Raw genomic sequence first — 23,195 nt, 5'->3', positions numbered from 1 at the left:
GTGAACTAGATAAAGGGAATTAAGAGTACACTTATCTTGATGAGTATTGAGAAATGTATAGAATTGTTGGATCACTGTATTTTACAGCTGAAACTAGTATAATACCACGTTAATTATACTTAAATTTTAAAAAGATGGAGATTATTAGATTGAATAAGAAAATAATGCCCAATGATATGCTATCTGTAGGAAAGCCATTTTAAATATAAATATGCAGATAAATTAGAAAAGTAAAAATATAGAGAAATATATGCCATGTAAACATTAGTTAAAAGAAAGCTGCGGTGGCTACACTAATGGCAACTTGACTTCAGAAAAAAAATATTACTGGGCGCCTAGGTGGCTCAGTCAGTTAAGTGTCCAACTCTTGATTTCTGCTCAGGTTACAATCTCACAGTTCATGAGTTCAAGCCCTGCATCAGGCTCTGTGCTGGTAGCACAGAGCCTACTTGGGATATTCTCTCTCTCTCTCTCTCTCTCTCTCTCTCTCTCTCTCTCTCTCTCTCTCTCTCTCTCTCTCCCTCTCTCTCTCTCTCTCTGCCTCTCCCCTGTTAATGCTCTCTCCTTCTCTCTCAAAATAAATAAACATTAAACATTTTTAATACAAAGAACAAAGAATATTACCAGGGAAAAAGAAGGGTGTTTGAAATGTTAATGTCAAAATGTTATCAGGATATATTAATCCTAAAGGTATATATACCTAACAATAGTACTTTAAAAGACATGCAGCAAAAGAAGAACTGAAAAGAGAAATAAGCAAATCCACAATTACACTTGATGACTTCAATATTTCTCCTAGTCATTGATAAAATAGGAATACTGTAAGGACATGAATTTACTTGGCATTAGAATGAAATGCATTCTCAACCAACCTGACCTTTGTGATCCTTAAAGGATACCTCACCCAAAGTACCTGGATACATACTATTTTCAAGGACATGAAACATTCACAAGACAGACCATATTCTGCTGAATAAAACAACTCTCTACAACTTAAAAGATTTGAAGTCATACAGGTACATTTTTTGACCATGATGAAATCAACTAGAAGTCAATAAAAAAAAGATAACTGGAAATGGGAAATATTTGGCATGTTAACAAAGCATGTCTGAGTAATTCGTGGGTCAAAGAACAAGTCTTTGATATTTTGAACTGAATGAATGAGAAAGCACAATATATCAAAATCTGTAGAAAGCAGCTGAAGAAAGGCTTAGAGGGAAATATATTTACATTTGAAAAGAAGAATGGTCTTAAATAAAGATTTAAGGTTCCACCTTATGAAACTATAAAGAGAACAGCAAATTAAACCCAAAGCAAGCAGGGAAGAAAATAATGACGGTAATAGCAGCAAATAATGGAATTGGGAAAAATATATATATAGAAAAAATTAATGAAGCCAAAAGTTTGCTCTTTAAAAATATAAGTAAATTTAATAAAAATTTAAATGATTAAGAGCAATATTTCTTCAAAGTTATTTCTGGGTAAGCTTTCTCTTATGAGCATAACAGTAATATAACTTCAATCATTTGTTCACTTAAATATTATTTATCACCTATTATATGCCATGTACTAATCAGTGTTCAAAACAAAACAAAATTCCTGCTGACAACCCAACCAACAAAATTTTTATAGGCTACTTTATGAGAAGCTATACATAAGCCATGCTTTTTGTAGAATTCTTGTGGAATTTGCTAGACAAACAGGACTGAATGCTTTCAAAATGTTTTGCATTGAACACACATGGTCAATTTGACTTTTATGGTATCTGGGTTTACATGACCTCCCAAAAGACAGAAACCTTGACAATTACCATCCCTTCAACACACACATGTCCTCTTCTAATGTAGAAAACAATTATATTCTAAGGTGAGCTCACAAGCCCAATAGGATTATCTATTCCTTACATTTCAGTTCGGGACGTTTCTATTGACATGTCTTCAAGCTTACTGATTGTCTCCACAGTGTTCATCCTACAATAAACCTGGCAAAGGCATTCCTCATTTGTTATAGTGTTTCTTATTTCTAGACTTTTCTGTGGATTCTTTGAGTTTCCATTTATCTGATTATATCACCCATCTATTCCTGTATGTTGTCCACATTTTCCATCAGATTCTTTAGCATATTAATCATAGTTATATTACTCTTTAATAATCCCCCAATCTGCTTCATAGCTGAGTGTAGTTCTGATGCTTACTTTGCCTCTCAAACTGAGTTTTTTCTTGCCCTTAGCTTTGTTTTTTGTTGAAACTGGCTGTGCTTTATTGGGTAACAGGAGTTGAGGTAGATAGGGCTTTAACGTGAGGTTTTTCTATTACATGGACAGGAGTTGGTCTGCGCTTACTGTTTGCTGTAGCTGTTCATTCTAAGGGCTCCAAATTCCTCTTTTGTTTTTGTCTCCTGTTGTCTTTGGGTTTCCCTAAGAATTCCTTGTTATTATATGTTTTTGTAGTGCTTTCATCTGTACTCAGCTGTTCCTATACTGAAGCATAGTTGGTTCAGTGAGAAAGTGTGGGAAGCATTCTATAATTTTAGGATTAAACCTCTTTAAGCCTCTTTGGGCTGTGACCTTCACAAGTGTTTCTTAAGTTCCTCCTCTCTACTTACGAGGGACTGGCAGCCTGGAGGAAGCTATAGTCAGAGAACTGTCCTTTGCCTTAGGTGGGATATAGCTTTGGTACAATCTTTTCTTCTGGAAAGCAGGCCTTCATTAAGGAGAAGGCCCTAGATATGTTTGATAATAATTATTACTCTTATCTGCCTCCTAGAGCCACGGGAGATCTCTCTTGGTTTTTCACCCTGAGAACTTGATAGAGTTCCTCAAAGCAAAACCCATCGAAGTGTGGGCCTTCCGAGATGCAACCCCTGCTAGTGGAGCTCACACTAGTCTGCACTCAATTTCCAACCATTAATCAAAATTACCATTGAAGTATTCCTTGTTTATGGCTTAGAGGCTCCTGCTCTAGATGTGCCTTGGCTATTACTCCCTGGATTCACCTCTCCAGACTTCAGGGTTGTAGGTTGCCCTGTGACCTCAGTTCTTTGATGAGTCCAAGAAAAATCATTAGTTTTTAGTTTGTTGAGATTCTTCTGATAGTAAAGATAAGTGATAATTTCTAAGTTTTTACATTTTGTAGCTAAAACTGGAAGTCCTTTTGGTTATTAATCTTTAAGCAGAATATTGATGGCCTTCAAATTAGCATAAACTAAGTCAAGTTCCCACACTATGTTTAATTTTTTTTTAATATTTCTTATTTTTGAACGAGAGAATGGGAGCCCAAGTGGGGGAAAGGCAGTAAGAGAGGAGACACAGAACCTGAAGCAGGTTGACAAGCTGTCAACTCACATTCACAAACCCCAAGATCATGACCTGAGCTGAAGTGAGACGCCTAACCCACTGAGCCACTCCGGCGTACCAATTTTTTGGTATGTATTTATTTATTTAAAATTTAATGTTTATTTATTTTGAGAGACGGAGCGAGACAGAGAATGAGCCGGGGGAAAGGCGCAGAGAGAATGGGAGACAGAATCTGAAGCAGGCTCCAGGCTCCGAGCGGTCAGCACAGAGCCCAACGCGGGGCTGGAACCCAGGAACCTTGAGATCATGACCTGAGCGGAAGGGGGACGCTTAACTGAGTGAACCACCCAGGCGCTCCTTGTTTTGTTTTTAATGGATTTCTCTTAAATTCTTCTATTTAAAACGGACTTTAGTGTGTAACTGCCAATAAGATGAAGTTGATCAGCTCCTGCCATCGTCTATCTGCTGGCTTACTGGTACCCAGACCAGGTATTCCACAGCGGAATAACGTCCGTGTGACCCAGGCATTTTAGTACCATAGTTTACCAACAGCGTCTGCGGGGTGTAAGGTGAGGGGCGTTGTAAGTACCTGCCACCCACAGTGCCTCACAGTTACCCAGCAAGGGGGACAGTGACCGTGCCTCCCACTGCTAAAGATGAGGAGAGTCATCAGCTCCTGCAGAACAGGCTTTGAAGGCACAGGATGTTCTACGCGGTGAAAGTGATTTTGGCCCCATGTACTAAACAGGAGTTTGCGTATTTCTGTGTAAACAGGTTCCACAGACCTCCCCTTGGCTCCCAAGCCCTCCCAAATCACAGAATGTAGCCGCTTGAGGGAAATCGTGAGCGCCCTAAAAGATTACAAAGAGCTCGCGCCTGGGTACGGGATCTGAACTTCAGCGGGTCTCGTTACATCTGGAGAAGTAGCCCCTCCGCCAGCCTTCCAAGAAGCTCAATGCCGATTGGCTCTTCCTGCGCCCAATGAGAGACTCCGCGCTGCGCAGGTAGGTGGGACCAGCTTTGGCGGCAGTTGCCGGGAAACCGCATAAACATCGAAGAGCTGAGCCACTGCTTTGGAAGTGGGAGCTGGTGGCCGCTGGAGCCGGAGAGGGGGATTTTCGTCTTGCTAAGGTGGTAGGCCGGTCGGGGGTCTCGAAACTACTTGTTTATCTATTGATTTAATTGTAGTTTAGAGCCAACTTGCACCTAAAAAGGATTTGAAGTGCCTAATCTGAGATTTCAGTCTCAAAAAACTACAATTTGCTTTCAGAGGTCTCCTCTGCTATTGTTTAAGCAACGAACGCGGTGGCTTCCAGCCTTTTACAAAATTTATGACTGTATTAGATCTGGTCGGTGAACATCTTTTTTTTTTTTTTTTCATATTTCTGGAAAGTTGGGGAAAGATTAACGTTGACCAAATAAGTGGGGGTGGAGTGGGGGAAGTCAACGAGGGCGTGAATGAATTAAGTAGCAGCTGCCTGACCTGTTAAATCATTATTAGGGAAACCTGACCAGTTTCTGAATAGCGCTTTATTGGCCCAGGGTGTGGAATGGGAAGAGGAGGAATTCCCTGTATTGTGGTCAAGAGCTAGGTCTATAGAGCTTGACCACGGGTCTTTGAGTCCTAGTACAGCTGCATATTTAAGCTGAGGAATCTTGGGTAAAGTTGCTTTTACTTTTTATTCTTCATCTATAAGATGGGTAATAACAAAAGTACTTTATTGATATATCAATATATTTATCTACCATGAGTACTTTTTTTACTTCTCTGAATTTAGGAAGGAGGCCAAAGGCCCTTTGTTTATTAGTGTTCCCTATTTTTGTACTGGGAGCTTACATCACTATACTTTTAAAGTTTATTTATTTATTTTGAGAGTGTGGGAGCACAAGTGGGGAAGGAGCAGAAAGAAAGGGGGAGAGAGAGAATCTTAAGTAAGCTCCAGGCTAAGCGGGGCTCAGTCCCAGGACTGGGAGATAATGACCCGAGCCGAAATCAAGAGTGGTGCATAACCCCTTGAGCCACCCAGGCGCCCCACATAAGTATACTTTTAAAAATTAGATTTTGGAATACCAAAGTATGCATACTTTTTTCTTTTTTTTATTATAGGCTTCTGAAAAGAGAATTATGAGCTTCAGTGAAAGGTATCAGAAATCAGTAGATGTAAACTACTGCAAGAAATTGCATGTCGAGTCACTAAGAAAGATACAGAATCAAGTCAGGGACCAAATGGTGCGGAACGAAAATGATGATCGCGTGGAGCGCAAGAGATTCCTCAGATTATTACAGAATGAACAATTTGAATTGGATATGGAGGAGGCCATTCAAAAGGTACATTTTACTATTCATCTTACATCATTACCCCCCTTCATTTTCTCCTTGGAAATAATGAAAACCAACTACTGATACTGGAATTGAGCAGATAACAGGGTCAGGTGAAGGATGCCTCACTGTCACTCAGTCCCGTGTAGTGGTAAAGAGCTGGGTTTTTGGAGTTAGACTGTATGTCTTTAAATCCTAGTACTGCTGTATGTAAACTGTGGAACCATGATTTTGTTTTTCTGCCTCATCTATAAAACTGGAATTATAATAGTACCTACTTTGTTGATTGTTGTAATAATTAATGATTAATACATGCAAAGCACTTGGAATAGTACCTGGAACAGAGTAAGACTGAGGTTTTCTCATTTTTTTCATAAATAGGAAATCCATAATTACTGAGTTTTGCTCATACAAGTAAAATTCGGTTGCATTCTATAAAATTCAAAAGACAAAAAATTCAGATTACCTTTTTTTGAATTTACTGAAATTAAACATGTACATTGTTAAGTGGTAGAAAATTAACGTGTATATACTAGATTTGAATTTACTCATTTTTTATTCTTGAAGTATGGACGTGAAGAATTCAGGTACAGTACATATGTAACACCTAAAATAAGGGGAAATTTTTTCAATGGAACCTCTAAATATTTTAAAGGATGAGGGTGGTAAAAAAGGGAAACCAATAAGAAACAAGTTCTCATAAATGTGAAAAAAGTGTTCTGATATTTCCGTATTTTTTTAGTTCCTCCTTTATGTTCAGCATTTTGCAGGATATTGTGGGGAATGGCAGAAGCAACTTTTAAAAGTGGTATCCATCTCTTTGAGTTTCAAATTCATAAAGCTTAGACATGATTTTTCAACTCTGAGCAATAAGATTCTAGGGATTAGATTTTTTCCCTATTTTTGTTCTTATCTTTTTTTTTGGTATCCTTAAGGTTGTGTTTATTTTCTTATGTCTTTAAACATGCTTATATTGTCTTTCAGATTATATTTCATTTACAAAGTTTTTAAAAAATATTAGCATTTATTTGATATTCTCACAATTTTTTTTTCACTTATCAAGTGAAAATTTATTGGAAATGTTTGCTCATCTTGTAAAGCACTCTCAAAACAAACTACTTACAACCCAAGGTTTTACTGTATATAGCAAGAATCCTTTTGATAGTTCAAGATTCTCAGATGGGCCTCATTTGGCCACACAACCACTATGTTTATCATCTAGTTGTTTTATTTTTTTATTCTTTTATTTTTTGGGGTTTTTTTCTTTTTTTTTCTTATGTTTAATTTTAAAGAAAATCCTAGATATCAGATCATCTCTCTTCTGTATACTTCATTATGCATCTTACAAAATACAGGTATTTTCTTACATGGTAGAGGAACAATGCCATTATCTCACCTAATAAAATTAACAATAAATTCTAGATATCATTTAAGGGGTGCCTGGGTGGCTCAGTTGGTTAAGCCTCCGACTTTGGCTCAGGTCATGATCTCATGTTTGTGTGTTTGAGCCCCACATCGGGCTCTGTGCTGACAGCTCAGAGCCTGGAGCCTGCTTCCAATTCTGTGTGTGCCTCTCTCTCTGCCCATCCCCTGCTCATGCTCTGTCTCTCTCTGTCTCAAAAATAAATAATACATTAAAAAAAATTAAGTATCATTTAATGTCATCCTATAATCAAGTTTTGGGGCTTATGTCAAAATCTGCTTTTACAGTTGGTTTGTTTTAATCAGGATCCAAACAAGGTTTGTATAGTATATTTGGTTGTTATGTCTGTTAGGTATCTCTTACTCTAAAAGTCTCGCCCTCATCCTTTATTTATATTGAAAAAAATTTTTTAATGTTTATTTTTGAGAGACAGAGTGTGAGTGGGGAAGGGTCAGAGAAAGAGTGACACAGAATTCAAAGTGGGCTTCAGGCTCTGAGCTGTTAGCACAGATCCCGAAGTGGGGCTTGAATCCATGAACGATGAGATCGTGACCTGAGCCGAAGCCAGACGCTTAACTGACTGAGCCGCCCAGGTGCCCCTGAGTCTCTGGCTTTCTGACTCACAGCTGAGATCTTGAGAATCACTTGAGCTGATTCATTACCTTATTTGTTCTTTTCCTCTGGTGAATACAAGGCTCATCTTATAAATTTCTGCTTCACACCTGGAATCAACCATTGTACCAAAAAGCTGTTATCATGTAGTGGAAATAATATTTAAAGACAATTTTTGAGGTAAACCTAGTTACATAAGAATTACAAAAACAATGGTAAAGTGAATTCCTGTATACCCTTCACCTGATTTCTCTTTAAGTTGTAACATCTTACATAATCCTAGAACAGTTACCAAAATGAAGAAATTAGCCTCTGTACAATATGTTAACTATAGGATTTATTCAGACCATGTCAGTTTTTTCCATATGTTTTCTGTTCCAGGACTACAAACTGTATTTAGTTGTCATGTCATGTTAATCTCCTCCAATCCCTAAGAGTTTTTCACTTTTCTTGTCTTTCATGACCTTGACAATCTTAAAGACTACAGTTCATTTATTTGAATAGGTTTCTGTTGTTGTGTAACAAATTACTGCCAATGTAGTGGCTAAAAACATCTGTTGATTACCTCACAGTTTCTGTAGGTCAGAAATCCAGACATAGTTTATAGCAGGATTGACTGCTTGATCTCACAAGACTGAAACAGAGGTGCTGTCTGGAATGTATTCTCATCTGAATCTTAGAGTCCTCTTCTAAGCTCATTTAAGTTGGCAGAATGTTCTCATAGTTCTAAAACTAATGCTCATATCTTCCAGAGATTGCTGACATTCCCTGCCACGTATGTGATCCTCTTCACAACATGGTAGTCTGTTTCCCTGATATCCACAGAACAGTGACTTCAACTGCTCTTTGTCAGTTTTAGGGCTCACCTGACTAGGTCAGGCCCACCCAAGAGAATCTCCCTTCTGATTATCTCTAAGTCAACTTACTGGAGACCTTAGTGCCCCCTTGATGCATTATATTGGGGATACATGTTCATATGTATTATTGGTATTAACCTAGATCAGTTGTTAAAATGATGTCTACTAGGATTCTCCTTTGTGAAGTTTTAAACTTCAGAATTATTTTATACTTTGTAAATACTAAATATTTTGAAAGAGATACTTGAAGGCTATGCAAATATCCTGTTTCTGTTTAAATTTTTGCCCACTGACATTAGCATTCACTGGTGAATCTTTCCTTTACCAATTGTAACTTTTAGATTTTTATGGTAATTTTCTATTTGTCTCATTCCTTCTTCATTAGTTGGAACTTTTCTTCAAGAAAAAGTTGGTCCTTCTCCTGTATATTTATTCAGTTATTTATTTTTTATCAGTTTGGATTCATTGACACTTATTCTTTCAGTTATAAGATATTGTTACTGGTTTTGTTCCTCCAGTTGTTCCAATTCTGGCTTTGGGACACTTTTTTCAAGTTGTTTACTGTGCCCTTGTGACATGCTCCACCTTTTGTTATTTTGCACTTACTTCCTATCCACTGTCATAAGATCCCAGGCTCATTTTATTCTTCATTTGCACAGAATCAACCAACCACTTCTCTAAGGAGACTTCGTTCCTTTTATTGGAGAATGGTATTTAGAAGCTAAGATCTGAATAAGTGTGCTCATTATTACTGGGGTTTTACTGCTCTCTCCCCTGTAGGTGGAAAGAACAAAATAAATGTAAATTAACCAATGCATAAACATGCATCTGTTTACTTTTGTGTCCCTCTGGACATATTTATTAATAAACCATGAGCTTACATTGGTATCACTGATTCTAATACTATGGTGGTTACTCTAGCTTTTCTCTCTTCCTTATTCATAACTGCTTTCTCCAACAAAAAGAAAGCTGGTTCTCCTTATCTATAGTATTTTTACTTATTCTTTCAACCTAGTATACAAATAAAGTAGTCTCAGAGTTGTTAACCTGCAACCCTGTGAACAACACATTTACTACAGTACAGATTTGGGTATAGTTTTTTTGGTCTATAGCCTTATATCTAGTCAAACACTGTTTTCTAAAATTACTTAGGTCCACTTATACCCATCTCTACTGCATTTATGTGATTGTCTTTTTAAAAATTTTTATTGAAGTATAATTGACATACATTATGCTAGTAGTTTTAGCTGTACAAGATAATGATTTGACCTTTGTATACTTTGTGAAATGATGACCTCAATAAGTCTAGTCACTATCTATTTACCATACAGAGTTAATACACTTTGGGGCGCCTGGGTGGCTCAGTCGGTTAAGCCTCCGACTTCAGCTCAGGTCAGATCTCACGTTCGTGGGTTTAAGCCCCGTGTCGGGCTCTGTGCTGACGGCTAGCTCAGAGCCTGGAGCCTGCTTCCGGTTCAGTGTCTCCTTCTCTCTCTGACCCTCCCCCCTCATGCTCTGTCTCTCACTGTAATAAAATAAATAAAACATTTAAAAAAATAAAAAAATACACTATTATTGACTACATTCTCCTTGGTGTACATAAATCCCCATTACTTACTTTGTAACTGGAAGTTTCTACTTAATCCTCTTCAAGAATTGCTTTGGCAATTCTTTTGTGCTTTTATATGAATTTTAGTATTACTTGTTGAAATTCTGTGAAAAATGCTGTTGATATTTCAATAGGAATTGCATTGACTCTAAATTGCTTTGAAAAGTACAGACATTTTATAGTATACCTCTACTCCATGAGCACAGCATATCTTTCCATTTATTTGTGTTTCCTTCAGTTTCTTTCATGAGTATCATACAGTTTTTGTATATATCTCACCTTGGTTAAATTTAGTCCTAGGTATTTTGTACTTTTTGATGCAACTGTAAATGGGGTTGTTTTCTTGATTTTTACTTTCTGATCTTTTGGTATTGATGTGTAGAAATTCAACAGATTTTTATGTATTTTTGTATACTGTAACTTTACTGAATTCATTTATTTTAATAGTTTTTGATGTAGTCTTTAGGGTTTTCTATATGCAGTATTATGTTATCTGCAAGTAGTGACAAGTTTGCCTCTTCCTTTCCAATTTCAATGTCTTTAATTTCTTTTTCTTGCCTAATTGCTAAGACTTCCAATACTATGTTCTGTAAAAGTGGAGATGGAGTGAACATTCTTGTCTTGTTCCTGATCTTAGAGCTTTTCACCAGTGAGTATGAGACTAACTGTGGGTTTGTCATAAGGGCATTAGTTATGTTGAGGTATGTTCCCTCTATACTCTGTTGAGAGTTTTTATCAAATGGATATTGAATATTGTCAAATGCTGTTACTGAATCAAAATGATCATGTGATTTTTATCTTTCATTTTGTTAATGTGTATAATAGTGATTGATTTTAGATGTTGAATAATCCTTGCATCCCTGGAGTAAGTCACACTTGATCATGGTGTATGGTCCTTCTAATATATTGTTGAATTTGGTTTGCTTAATATTTTGTTGAGGAATGTTCCATTTATGCTCATCAGGAATATTAGCTGGTAATTTTATTTTTGTGATGTGGGGAATTATTTTTGTGTGGCATCTTTGTCTGTTTTTGGTGTCAGGATAATGAAATGATGAAAGGGTTCCCTCCTTTTCAGTTTTTTGAAAGAGTTTGAGAAGGATAAATATTAACTTTTTGAATGTTTGATAGAGTTTACCAGTAAAGCCACATAGTCCTAGACTTTTGTTTTTTTTTTGGGGGGGGGAGGTTCTATTAATTCAATCTCCTTACGAGTAATCTCCCTACTAGTGTCTTTCTTTAATTCTTGATTCAAGAATTATTCTTGATTGAGTCTTGGAAGATTGTGTTTTAGGAATTTATCCACTTCTTCTAGGTTGGCTATTTTTTGGCATATAATCATTCATATTAGTCTCTTATGATCCTTTGTATTTCTTTATCAGTTGTAACTCATTTTTCACTTCTCATTTTTATGTATTTGAGCCCTTTTTCCTTTTTCCTTGGTGAGTTTAGCTAAAAGTTTGTCAATTTTATTTATATTTTCTTTTTTAAGTTTATTTATTTATTTTTGAGAGACAGAGTGAGCAAGGGAGGGATAGAGAGAGGGGGAGAGAGAGAATCCCAAGCAGGCTCTGCACTGTCAGGATGGAGCCTGATGTGGGACTTGAACACATAAATGGTGAGATCATGACCTGAGCTGAAAGCAGTAGTCAGATGCTTAACTGACTGAGCCACCCAGACACCTCATTTTTATTTATATTTTCAAAGAACTAGTTCCTAGTTTCATTGATGTTTTTTGTTGTTGTTCATATATTTCATTTATTTACACTCAGATCTTTATTATTTCCTTCCTACTAAGCTCAAGCTTCATTGACATTTATTCTAGTTCCTTTTGGTGTACAATTAGACTGTTTGAGAGTTTTGTTGTTTCTTCAGAAAGATCTGTACTGCTGTGTACTTCCCTCTTAGAACTGCTTTTGCTGCATTTTGGTGTTATTTTTCTATTTTCATTTGTCTCAATATTTTTAATTTTATTTTTTAATTAAACATTTTTTCAATGTTTATGTTTATTTTTATTTTTGAGAGAGAGAGAGAGAGAGTGAGCGAGCACAAGTGAGGCAAGAACAGAGAGAGAGAGGGAGACACAAAATCTGAAACAGGCTCCAGGCTCTGAGCTGTACGCACAGAGCTTGACACAGAGTTTGAACTTGGGAACCGCGAGATCATGACCTGAGCTGGAGTCTGATGCTTAACTGACTGAGCTACCCAGGCGCCCCCTCTCTAGATTAAAATAAATTTTTTCTTCTAGGTATTTATTTCTTCGATGCCCTAGTAGTGGTTTAGTAGCATACTGTTTAATTCTCACATTTTTGTGGTTTTCTTCCTGATAATTCATTTCTAGTTTATACCATTATGATTGGAAAAGGTGCTTGATATGATATCAATTTTGAATTTACTGAGATTTTTTTGTGGCCTAACATTGATCTGTTCTGTAGAATGTTCCATATGCACTTGAGAAACATGTATATTCCGCTTTTTTTGTGTTGAATGTTCTGTATGTATCTCTTAAGTCCACCTGGTCCAAAGTGGTGTTTGAGGCTGTGTTTCCTTATTGATTTTCTTATTTCCGTCAGATGATGTACGTAGGATGTTAAAATCTTCTACCATTATGGTATTATTGTCGATTGCCCTTTTTGGTGTGTTAATATTTGTTTTACATATTTTGGTGCTGCCGTACTGGCTACATATATATGTGTAAATATTATATTTTCTTGCTTTATTGACCCCTTTATCATGTAATGCCCTTCCTTGTCTTTTATTACAGTCTTTTTTTTTAAAGCTTATTTTGTCTGATATGGGTATAGTTATAACAGCTTTCTTTTCATTTCCATGGAATATTGTTTCCATCCCTCCACTTGGAGCTTGTTTGCGTCCCTACTTCTGAAGTAAGTTTCTTGCAGGCAATATATAGACGAGTCTTGTTTGTTTTTTGTTTGTTTGTTACTAATTCATTTGGCCAGTCTGTCTTTTAAGTAGAGCATTTAGTCCATTTATGTTTATTTATTTTATTTTATTTAAACATTTTTAAATGTTTTTTTATTTATTTTTGAGAGAATGAGAGGGAGAGAGTGAGCACACGAGCAGGGGAGGGTCAGAGAGAGGGAGACACAGAATCCAAAGACAGACTCCAAACTCCGAGCTAGCTGTCAGCACAGAGCCCGACGCGAGGCTCAAACCCACAAACCGTGAGATCAGGAGCTGCGCTGAAGCTGGACACTTAACTGACTGAGCCACCCAGGGGCCCCTAGTCCATTTATATTTAAAGTATTGCAGTTAGATCTGTACTTACTGCCATTTAGTTAATTGTTCTCTGGCTGTTTTTGTAGTTCCTCTCTGTTCTGTTCTTCACTTTCTCTGGTTCCTTTTGGTTCATTGTTTTTTTAGTGTTGTGTTTAGATTCCTTTCTCATTTTCCTTTTGTTTATTTATCATAAGCTTTTGCTTTGTGGTTCCTGTTTGGTAATTTATGTATATAGCATATGTAATATCCTGTTAACCTTTTAGGTTGATATCAACTTAAACTTGAACCTATTCCAAAATAATACTTTTTTTTATCTCCCCCCCCCCATTTCATGTTTTTGATGTTACATTTTATCTCTTATTTTATGTGTCACTTAATTAAGTATTGTAGTTTTAGTTTATTTTGCTATTTTTTTAACCTTCATACTAGCTATATCAGTTGACTTATCTACTACCTTCACCACATATTTACTTTTTACAGTGAGATTTTTACTTTCAAATGTTTTCTGGTTGTTAATTAATGCTATTTCTTTTCAACTTAACAGGTCTCTTTAGCATTTCTTGAAAAACCAGTTTAGTGGTGATGAACCTCTTTCACTTTTGTTTATCTGAAAAACTCTCTCTCTCCTTCAATTCTAAGTGATAAACTTACTGGGTAGAGCGTTCTTGGTTGGAAGATTTCTCCTTTCAGCACTTGACTCATGTCATCCCACTCCCTTCTGTCCTGTACAGCTTGTGCTAAAAAATCTGCTGATCGCCTTGTGGGGTTTTCTTTACAATAAGTTGCTTGTACTGTTTTTAAGATTTTCTTTTTTTTTAATTAACATTTTTAAAATTTATTTTTGAGAGAGACAGACAGAGTGCAAGCGGGGGAAGGGCAGAGAGAGAAGGAGACACAGAATCTGAAGCAGGTTCCAGGCTCTGAGCTGGCAGCACAGAGTCCAATGCAGGGCTTGAACTCATGAACTGCGAGATTGTGACCTGAGCCAAAGCTGTCTGAGTCATCTAGCCATTCCTAAGATTTCCTCTTTAATTTTTGATACTTTAATTATAATGTATGTTGGTGTAGATCTCTTTGGGTTTATTCTCCTTGGAACTCTGTGCTTCTGGATCTGGGTTTCTGTTTCCTTCCCTAGATTAGGGAAAATTTCAGCCATTTTTTCTACAAATAAGTTTACTGCTCCTTTCCTTTCTTATCTCCTTTGGGACCCTATAATGCAGATATTACTTCACGTGATGTTGTCCAATAGATACTTTAATTTATCATCCCTTTTTAAGAATTCCTTTTTTTTCCTGCTCTGTCTTTGTGATTTCCAGTGCTTTGTTTCCCAGTTCTCTGGTCCACTCTTCTGTTTTATGCAGTCTGCTGTAGAACCCTCTTCATGCCTCTTCATGTATTTTTCAGTTCAGTTATTATATTCTCAACTCTGATTTCTGTTTCATACTTTCTTATATCTCTTTGTTGAAGTTCTCACTGTGTTCATTCATTCTTCTCCTAAGCTTGGTGAGCATCTTTATGCTCATTAATTACTTTGAATTCTTTATCTGGTAGATTACTTATCTCTGGATCAGTAAGGTCTTTTTCTGATGTTTTGCCTTTTTCTCTCAGTTGGAACATATTTCTCTGTTTCCTCATTTTGTTAGGCTATGTTTGTTTCCCTGTGTAGGGCAAAACAAGTACTTCTTTCAGTCTTGAAGAAGTGGCTTTGTGTAGGTGATGAAACTTCTCATTCACCTTTGATTAGTTCTTGATTGTCTCTTGAACTTTTGTGATCGTCTAAACTCATTTTATTCTTGATATGTCTGTGTTGTTGATGGTATGCCAAGACCCATCAGTGTTTGAAGGAGAGCAATCTTAATCAGCACCTACTTTCAGGTTGAATGGAAGCCAGACCCTTAGACAGCAAGCAGCCTTTAATATATGCAAATAGATGCAGTCCTGTGGGGCTACAATTGTAAACCCTGTTGGCTTCCAGATCTAGAGATGGAGGTGTCCCCTGAGCAATAGTTGCAAAACTCAGGGCTGCAGATGAGCTTATAAAAAGCCCCTTTCTGAGAGGGCTTGTTGAGCTGCAGTGATGCCACGGGATGGGCAAGGATAATGTCTCCCTACTTATGTTCCCTGGGAGTGCCTTTGTAGCTGCTGCTTGTGCGGGAAACCTGAAGCCTGCTTCTTTGGCTGGAGCTTCAAGATAAATAGAACTTTTTCAAGGAAGACTGGGTGTGCAGTGTCCGGGGTGGGGGTGGGGGGTTGACCTGCCAAGAACTGTCTGTCTGATGGTTATAGTCCCTTGGAGCTTAGGACCTCCAGCCCCCATAGCCACCAAGGCCAAGTGAACAAAAGGGCATCCTTTATGTGGTTTGCACACAATTGCTCAGAAAGGCAGCGGGAAAATGCCTTGACCGCATGTGTCCGAGGGCTTCCGTGATGCTGTGGGACAGTACCTGTCTCTGTGCCTGTACTGGCCCCAGGTTTGTGGCAAGAGAATGTCACAACTGCACCTACTTGCCAGCGCCAGCAGGGGATGGGGAATCGCGGTGACCACCCGCCCCCCCCCACTGTGGAGCCTCAGCAAAGCAGCAGGGCGGCACTGAGACCACCTGCCTCGCCAGCCCCAGGGAGGCAGTGTGCCACCCTGGCAGGGTAGGTGGAGCACACACAAAAGGAGTCAGTCTTGCCTCTGTCTCTGGTAGAGCCCCAACTGTCCCTTGCTTCTGCAGCAGATTCCCCCAGATCAGCAAATGAATTGCCTTCAAGTGGGTGCTTTTGTGCTTGATCCTGGGATGAGTGAGACTTCAGGTGAGCCTTTAAAATGAGAATCTGTTTCTTATAGTACTTTGGGTCCTTTAGATGTTAGTCCTGTTGGTTTTCTAAGCCAGACATGTCTGGTGCAGCTCTGAAATGTTGGCGTGCCTAATGTGGGAAGCAGTCCCTCACTCGTCTGGCAGAGGTGAGAGCCCTCTCTTGTGTCTCTCTGCCTATTGGGTGTAGATGTTTTTGGCAAGACAGTGTCTCTGTCCCTCTATCCCTCTCAAATGTGATCTTTTTATCCTTTGTTGTAAAAAAGCGGTTCATCTAGTTTTCAGATCCTTTTCAGAGAGAAATTGTTAGAAGGTACAGGAGAGACATAAAGTACCCCTCAAACTGAGAAGGCACTTTGAGATAGAAAATGAGGTAGGCCACTCCATACAGTTTACACAGTTTCACTCAAGGTAACTTACAGCGGAGATTGGGTGGAAGACTGACTATCCACAGCAACTGCATAGTGATTCTCCGCCAGATCCAGACCTTAGTCCACAAATCGTATAGAGCAAAGAGACGCACAGAAGGGCACTGTACTGAGATCAGAGGGTTCACACACACCGCAGAGAGCTTGAATGTGTCTAATTGACGGCTAACTTTTAATTAGATGTTGCAGCCTCACCTGTGCATCAGAAAGGGGAAAGACTGTTATTTCTAACAGATTCATGGGAGGCCAAAACAAGCCTCTCCCATCTTGGTCTTGGTAGGCATTTCTAAGGTATGATTATTCATTTCCATGGAATGGCTAACTGAAATATGTAGTCCCAAGAGAGGCTATTGAGCAGCCGCGAACAAGATGGAGGGACAAAGATGGAGTTAGTGTTGTCAGCGTTCCTACAGAAGTGATCTTAGGTAGCTGTCGATTTTGTGTGTCCTTGGGAGAGGAGTTCAGGATCTTCCCATGCTTCTCAGACCCCCTGATTTTTAATAGTTAATAGTGCATAGTATGCATTCCATTATTCCCCCCACATGTGGTTGACTTCTTTAAAAAACTTTTTATGTTGAAATAGTTACAAATTCTTGGGAAATAGTAAAAATAGTATGGAGAGGTCCACTGTGCACCCTACAGAAGGTTCCCCCAGTGGTTACATCTTTCACAAATGTAATATAATGTCAAACTCTAGGAGATGGGCATCTCCTAGGGTATATATATTCGTATATACCCCTCTGTCATTTTTTCAAATGTGTAGATTTGTGCAGGCACCACCTAATTCAAGGTGCAGAATTATTCTATCACTGCCAACACTTCATTTAGGCTACCCCTTTACAGCCACATACTTCCTTCAGCCCCCACCCCCCATGCCTGGCAACCACTGATTTGTCCTCCATCTCTGTAATTTTGTTCTTTAGGAGTATTATATAAATATAATTGTGTGTGATGCCATACATATGTGGAATCATATGTCTGTGACCTTTAGAGTAGATTTTTTTTCACTCAGTGTAATGCTTTTGAGAGCCATCCAAGTTGTTGGATTTGTCAATAGTTAATTCTTTTTTATTACTAAGTTGTAGTGCATGGTATGGATGTACTGGTTGATTTCTTTTCAAATTTGCATATTAGAAAATTACCTCTCTTTGATGTATAGTTCTATGGATTTTGACAAATGGATAGATTTCTCTCTCTACCCTCCCAATGTCATTCAAACAACTCTTTCTTCTCAGAAGTCCTCACATGCTGCCCTTTTGTAGTAAACCACTCATCCCTCTCCCCAAATCCTTGGAAACCATTGATTTCTTCTATGTTCTGACAGGTTCACCTTTACCACAGGGTCCTATAACTGGAATTAGGCAATATGTTACCTTTTGGGTCTGACTTCTTTCACTTAGCAAAACAAGTGTAAGATTCCATGTTGTTTTATGAATTGTTCCTTTTTTTGCTGAATGGTATGGTTGTATTCTAGTATATGGATGTACCACAGTTGTATATCCATTTGCATTTGCATGTTGAAAAAAATCTGAGTTGTTTCCAGTTTATGGCAACTGTGAAAAAAACTGCTATAAACGTTTGATTACAAACTTTTATATGAACAGTAACTTTCATTTCTCTTGGATAGATACCTGAGAGTAGGATGGTTGGGTCATACAGTAGGTGTATGTTTTGCCCGATAAGAAATTGCCAAAGCATTATGCAGAGTTCCTGCATTTTGCCTTTCCTCAGGTGGTGTAGGAGAATTCCAGCTGCTTTGTGTCCTCACCAGTACTTGCAGTTTCCTTTTGTTAACTGAAATTATTATGTAGATAATTGTGGATTCATATGCAGTTGTAAGAAATAATACAGAGACACCCAATATACCCTGCACCTACTTTCTTCTAATGGTGAATCTTGCAAAACTGTAGTACAATATCAGAGGCAAAATATCAGCAATGATACTCACAATCCACCAGTTGTGTTCAGATTTCCCTACTTTTACTTGTGCTCCTGTCTGTGGGGTGTGTGTGTGTGTGTGTGTGTGTGTGTGTGTTTGGTGCTCTGTGGTTTAGCACACATGTAGGTTTGTATATCTGGCACTATAGTGATGATCCAGCGGAGCTCCATGACCATACTTTTGTCCTTTCATAAGCATGCCCATCTCTTTCTTGGACACCATACCTCAAGCCTGACTCTGGCAACCACTAATATGTTCTCCATTTCTATAATTTTGTCATTTGAAGAATGTTACCTATATAATTCAACAATAAAAAGACAAAAACCTCTTTAATGGACAAAGGACATCAATAGCTATTTCTCCAAAGAAGACATACAAATGAGCAATAAGCACATAAAAGATGTCCAACGTCATGTCCTGAGGGAGATGCAAATCAAAATCACAGTTAGGCATCCTGTCAGAATCGTGAAGATTGCTCTAATTCTTTTTAAAAAGGACAGTAAGTATTGGCAAAGATGTAGAGAAATTGGAACCTTTGTACGTAGCTGGTGGAAATGTAAAATCCTGTCGTGGCTGTGGAAAACAGTTGGGCAATTCCTCAAAAAGTTGAATGCTATATTACTCAGCGGTTCTTTTCCTAAACATATACCCAAGACAATTGAAAAGATGTTCACACAATAACTTGTACATGCCTATTGAAAGCAACATTATTCATGATAGCCAAAAGATGGTTGTTGGAAACAACCCAAGTGCCCATCCACTGATGACTAGATAAACAAAATGCGTTCTGTCGGTGCAGTGGAATATGATACAGCCATAAAAGGGAATGAAGTACTGATACAGTCTACAACATGGATGAACCTTGAAAACATTACAATAAATGAAATAAGCCAAGCACAAAAAGGCCATGTATTGTATAATTCCATTTAAAAGAAATATTTAGAATAGGCAAATATATATAGAGAAAGCAGATTAGTGGCTTTCAGAGCCTAGGGGCTAAGTGGAATGGTGAGTGACCACTAACAGGTATGGATTTATTTATTTATTTATTTATTTAGGAGGTAATGAAATTTTTCTGTAATGTTAAAACTTACATCTACACAAAAACCTGCAAGTGGATATTTATAGCAGTTTTAATTGCCAAAACATGTAAGCTCCTAAGATGTCCTTCAGTAGATGAATGGACCAACAATCCGGACAATGGACTGTTAGTCTGTGCTAACAGAAATGAACTATCAAGCCGTGAAAAGACATGGAGAAACCTTAAATGTGTATTACTAAGTGAAAGAAGCCAACCTGTAAAGGCTTCATGCTGCATGATTCCAGTTATCTCCCATTATAGAAAATGCAAAACTGTGGAGATAGGAAAAAGATGACAGGTTGCTAGGGATCTAGGGGAGGGAAGGATGAAGAGGCATAGCACAGAGGACTTTTAAGGCAGTGACACTACTCTGTGTGACAACTATACTGGTAGATACGTATCATCACATATTTCTCAAAACCGTAGGATGTATACCACCAAGAGTTAACCCTAATGTAAACTGGATTGTGGGTGATTCTGTCAACGTAGATTAATTGATTGTAACAAATGAACCACACTGGTGGGGGGTGTTGATAGTGAGGTGGGGTGGTGTGGGTGTGTGGGCTGTGGGTTTATGGGAACTCTCGTATTTCTGCTCAGTTTTGCTGTGGACACAAAGCTGCTCCAAAAAATTTTCTCTTAAAAAAAGTTCTGAAACTAGATAGTGATAATTTTTTGCACACCACTGTTTGAATATACTAAAAACCCACTGAGTTAGAAATTGTGAAAGATGAATTTTATGCTATGTGAATTAAAGCTCAATTGTAAAATAAAGAATGTGTTTAAAGAACATTATATAAAAATGGGACCAAACAGTATATTGGAATTGGATTTAAAAAAGTTTTCTTTAACGCTTATTTATTTTTGAGGGACAGAGCATGAGGAGGGGAGGGGCAGAGAGAGAGGCAGACACAGAAGCTGAAGCAGGCTCCAGGCTCCGAGCTGGCAGTACAGAGCCCGAGGCGGGGCTAGAACCCATGGACCGTGAGATCATGACCTGAGCCGAAGCCGGACACTTTAGCAACTGAGCCACCCAGGCGCTCCTGGGATTGAATTTTTTTCACTCGGCGTAATTGCCAGAAATTCAGCCAAGTTGTTGCAAGTGTCACTGCTTCGTTCCCTTTTGTTGCCGAGCAGTCAGGCCTCCACGGTAGGATGTACCAGAGTTCATTTCGCTATTACCTGATGGCATTTGTCTATTTCCGTTATTGGCCATTTTGAATAAATCTGCTGTAAGCATTTGGGTACAGGTCTTTAAATAAACATAAGTTTTCATTTCTTCGAGATCAGTGTTTAAGAGTGAGGGTACCGAGTTGTATGGTACTTGCATGTTAGCTTTATAACACACCACCAAACTTGTCCAGAGTTCCCACCCTATCATTTTCCATTCCCACCCAACAAATACTTTCTCACCAGCATTTGGTTTTGCCATTATTTTTTATTTTATCCGTTCTAATAAATTTGTAGTAATCTGTCATAATTTTAATCTGCATTTCCTGAAGGCTAATGTTATTGAACATCTTTTCATTTGCTTATTCTAAATACAGAATTTAGTCAACCCTCTAGGTCTTTCTAACATTTTACCAACAATACAAAAGACAAACAAGTTAAATGGTATCCTGGGAAAACAATCAGTCAAATTCAGAATGTAGGACATTCTGTGGTCCATGTGTACTAAGTTCTACAGCAAATCAGTGGCTTGGGGAGAAAAGGTGTGTGTGTGGGATGACTGTTACGAATGAAAGAAGACTTAAAAGAAATTATAACCAGGGGCGCCTGGGTGGCTCCGGTGGGTGGGCGTCCGGCTTCGGCTCAGGTCAGATCTCACAGTTCGTGGGTTCGAGCCCCGTGTCGGGCTCTGTGCTGACAGGTAGCTCAGAGCCTGGAGCCTGCTTCCGGTTCTGTGTCTCCCCCTCTCTCTCTCTCTGACCCTCCCCTGCTCGCACTGTCTTTGTCTCTCAAAAATAAATAAACATAAAAAAAAATTATAACTAGATAACCCATGTGGACCTTGTTTGGATTTTGATTTGAAAAATTAAACAAAAAGCATCTTTCAGACAATTCGGAAAATCTGAAAATGGACAAGGTGTTAGACCTTACTAAGGAATTACTGTTAGTTAGACATGTTCGTGGCATGGTTGTTATATGAGATGAAATTCTTCGCAGGTGGAGATCAATACTGGGTTATTTATACGGTAATTACATATCTATGGTATGTTTTAAATAATCTAGCAAAAAAGAACAAAGAAAAAAGGAAATTGGAGTAGAAGAGTAAAGAAAGAAGACTGGCAAAATATTGGTAGTTATCGAAAATGAGTGATGCTACCTGAGGGTGTGTTTTAATATTCTCACTACTGATGACGTGTGACATCGTCCGTGGTAAATGTTTGGAAAAGTGTTTATTGAAATAGTATTTTGTGCTTTAAAATAAAACATGAATGATTGTTTCTCTGAAGGCACTTGAAGGGTTCTGTTACAAAACATTCAGCCTAAAAAAAAAAAATATGTCTAATTCTGGAGGACAAATAATTGAAGTTTCTTTTTTAAAAAAAATTCAGGCAGAAGAAAACAAAAGATTGAGGGAACTTCAGATTGAACAAGAAGAAAAACTGGCTATGGAACTGGCAAAACTAAAACATGAAAGTCTAAAGGATGAAAAGATGAGGCAACAAGTAAGAGAAAACAGGTATCTTGGCTTTTATAAATTTCATTTATTTTGTCTTTGACTTGAGACTGTTTATGTTATGCTTGGCCCTGAAAGTGAAATTTCTTTCTCTGTATCATTGCACTTAGTGAATATTTTGTCTGGAAATGCTTATTGCTTTAAGTCCTATATATATTTGCTTGAGAAAAGAAGTTGTATTTAAAGTAGTGTTTAAGGTGAAAATAAATAGCAATTTTTTCTCTTTCCTCTAAGTGTAATTTTTAAATGACCTAAAAAAATAGATTCATGAGTCCTGCTTTTTTTTTTTTTTATAAGTTTGTTTATTTTTGAGAGTGGGGGCAAGCAGGGGAGGGACAGAGAGAGAGGAAGACACAGAATCCAAAGCAGGCTCCAGGCTCCAAGCTGTCAGCACAGAGTCTGATGTGGGGCTTGAATCTACGAACTGTGAGATCGTGACCTGAGCCCAAGTCAGATGATTAAACAATTGAGCCACCCAGGCTCCCCTAAAGAATCCTGCTCTTCAGTGAAACCTTACCTGATACATAATTTAATTTTCTACCCCAGTATTTCTGGGAAGTGACTGGTCAGTTACGGGTCAACAACTCTGGCGATTGCACCCGAACTTCTTTTTTCCTTCAGCCGTAGCTCTGAATAATCTTCAACCCCTATTGTGTCAAAATTAATTTCATTGTAACTTTTATGCATTTATCTCATTTCTGCTATCAGATTAAAAGCAAACAAATGTAGTTCTTATTTAATATATCTTTTCATATTTATGAATCTGTAATTTTTTTTTATAAGTTAAACATCCTTTATTTCTTCATTTGTTCCACATAGAATTTCAAGCTTCACCATCCTGGTTTTCTTCTGTAGGTGTAATTTACATGATTGTTCCTCCTTAACAAAATATTACCCCCGTAATTAT

At 37.9% G+C, this 23,195-nt stretch overlaps 1 protein-coding gene across 1 annotated transcript in view; it reads left to right on the top strand.

The window, feature by feature from the left end:
• Window positions 1-4,343: 4,343 nt before the first annotated feature.
• Window positions 4,344-23,195, top strand: part of MNS1 (meiosis specific nuclear structural 1) — a 42,175-nt gene continuing 23,323 nt past the window's right edge. Inside the window, exons 1-3 of the mRNA XM_029952421.1 lie at window positions 4,344-4,426; window positions 5,403-5,624; window positions 22,164-22,291. Of these exons, the coding sequence (XP_029808281.1) occupies window positions 5,421-5,624; window positions 22,164-22,291 (332 nt within the window). The 5' untranslated portion in view covers window positions 4,344-4,426; window positions 5,403-5,420. The remainder of the gene's footprint in view (window positions 4,427-5,402; window positions 5,625-22,163; window positions 22,292-23,195) is intronic.

Source organism: Suricata suricatta, chromosome 9, assembly GCF_006229205.1.
Source record: "Suricata suricatta isolate VVHF042 chromosome 9, meerkat_22Aug2017_6uvM2_HiC, whole genome shotgun sequence".
NCBI lineage: Eukaryota > Metazoa > Chordata > Mammalia > Carnivora > Herpestidae > Suricata > Suricata suricatta.
The sequence above is the reverse complement of the archived record's forward strand: the minus strand, read 5'-3'. Positions and strand labels throughout refer to the sequence as shown.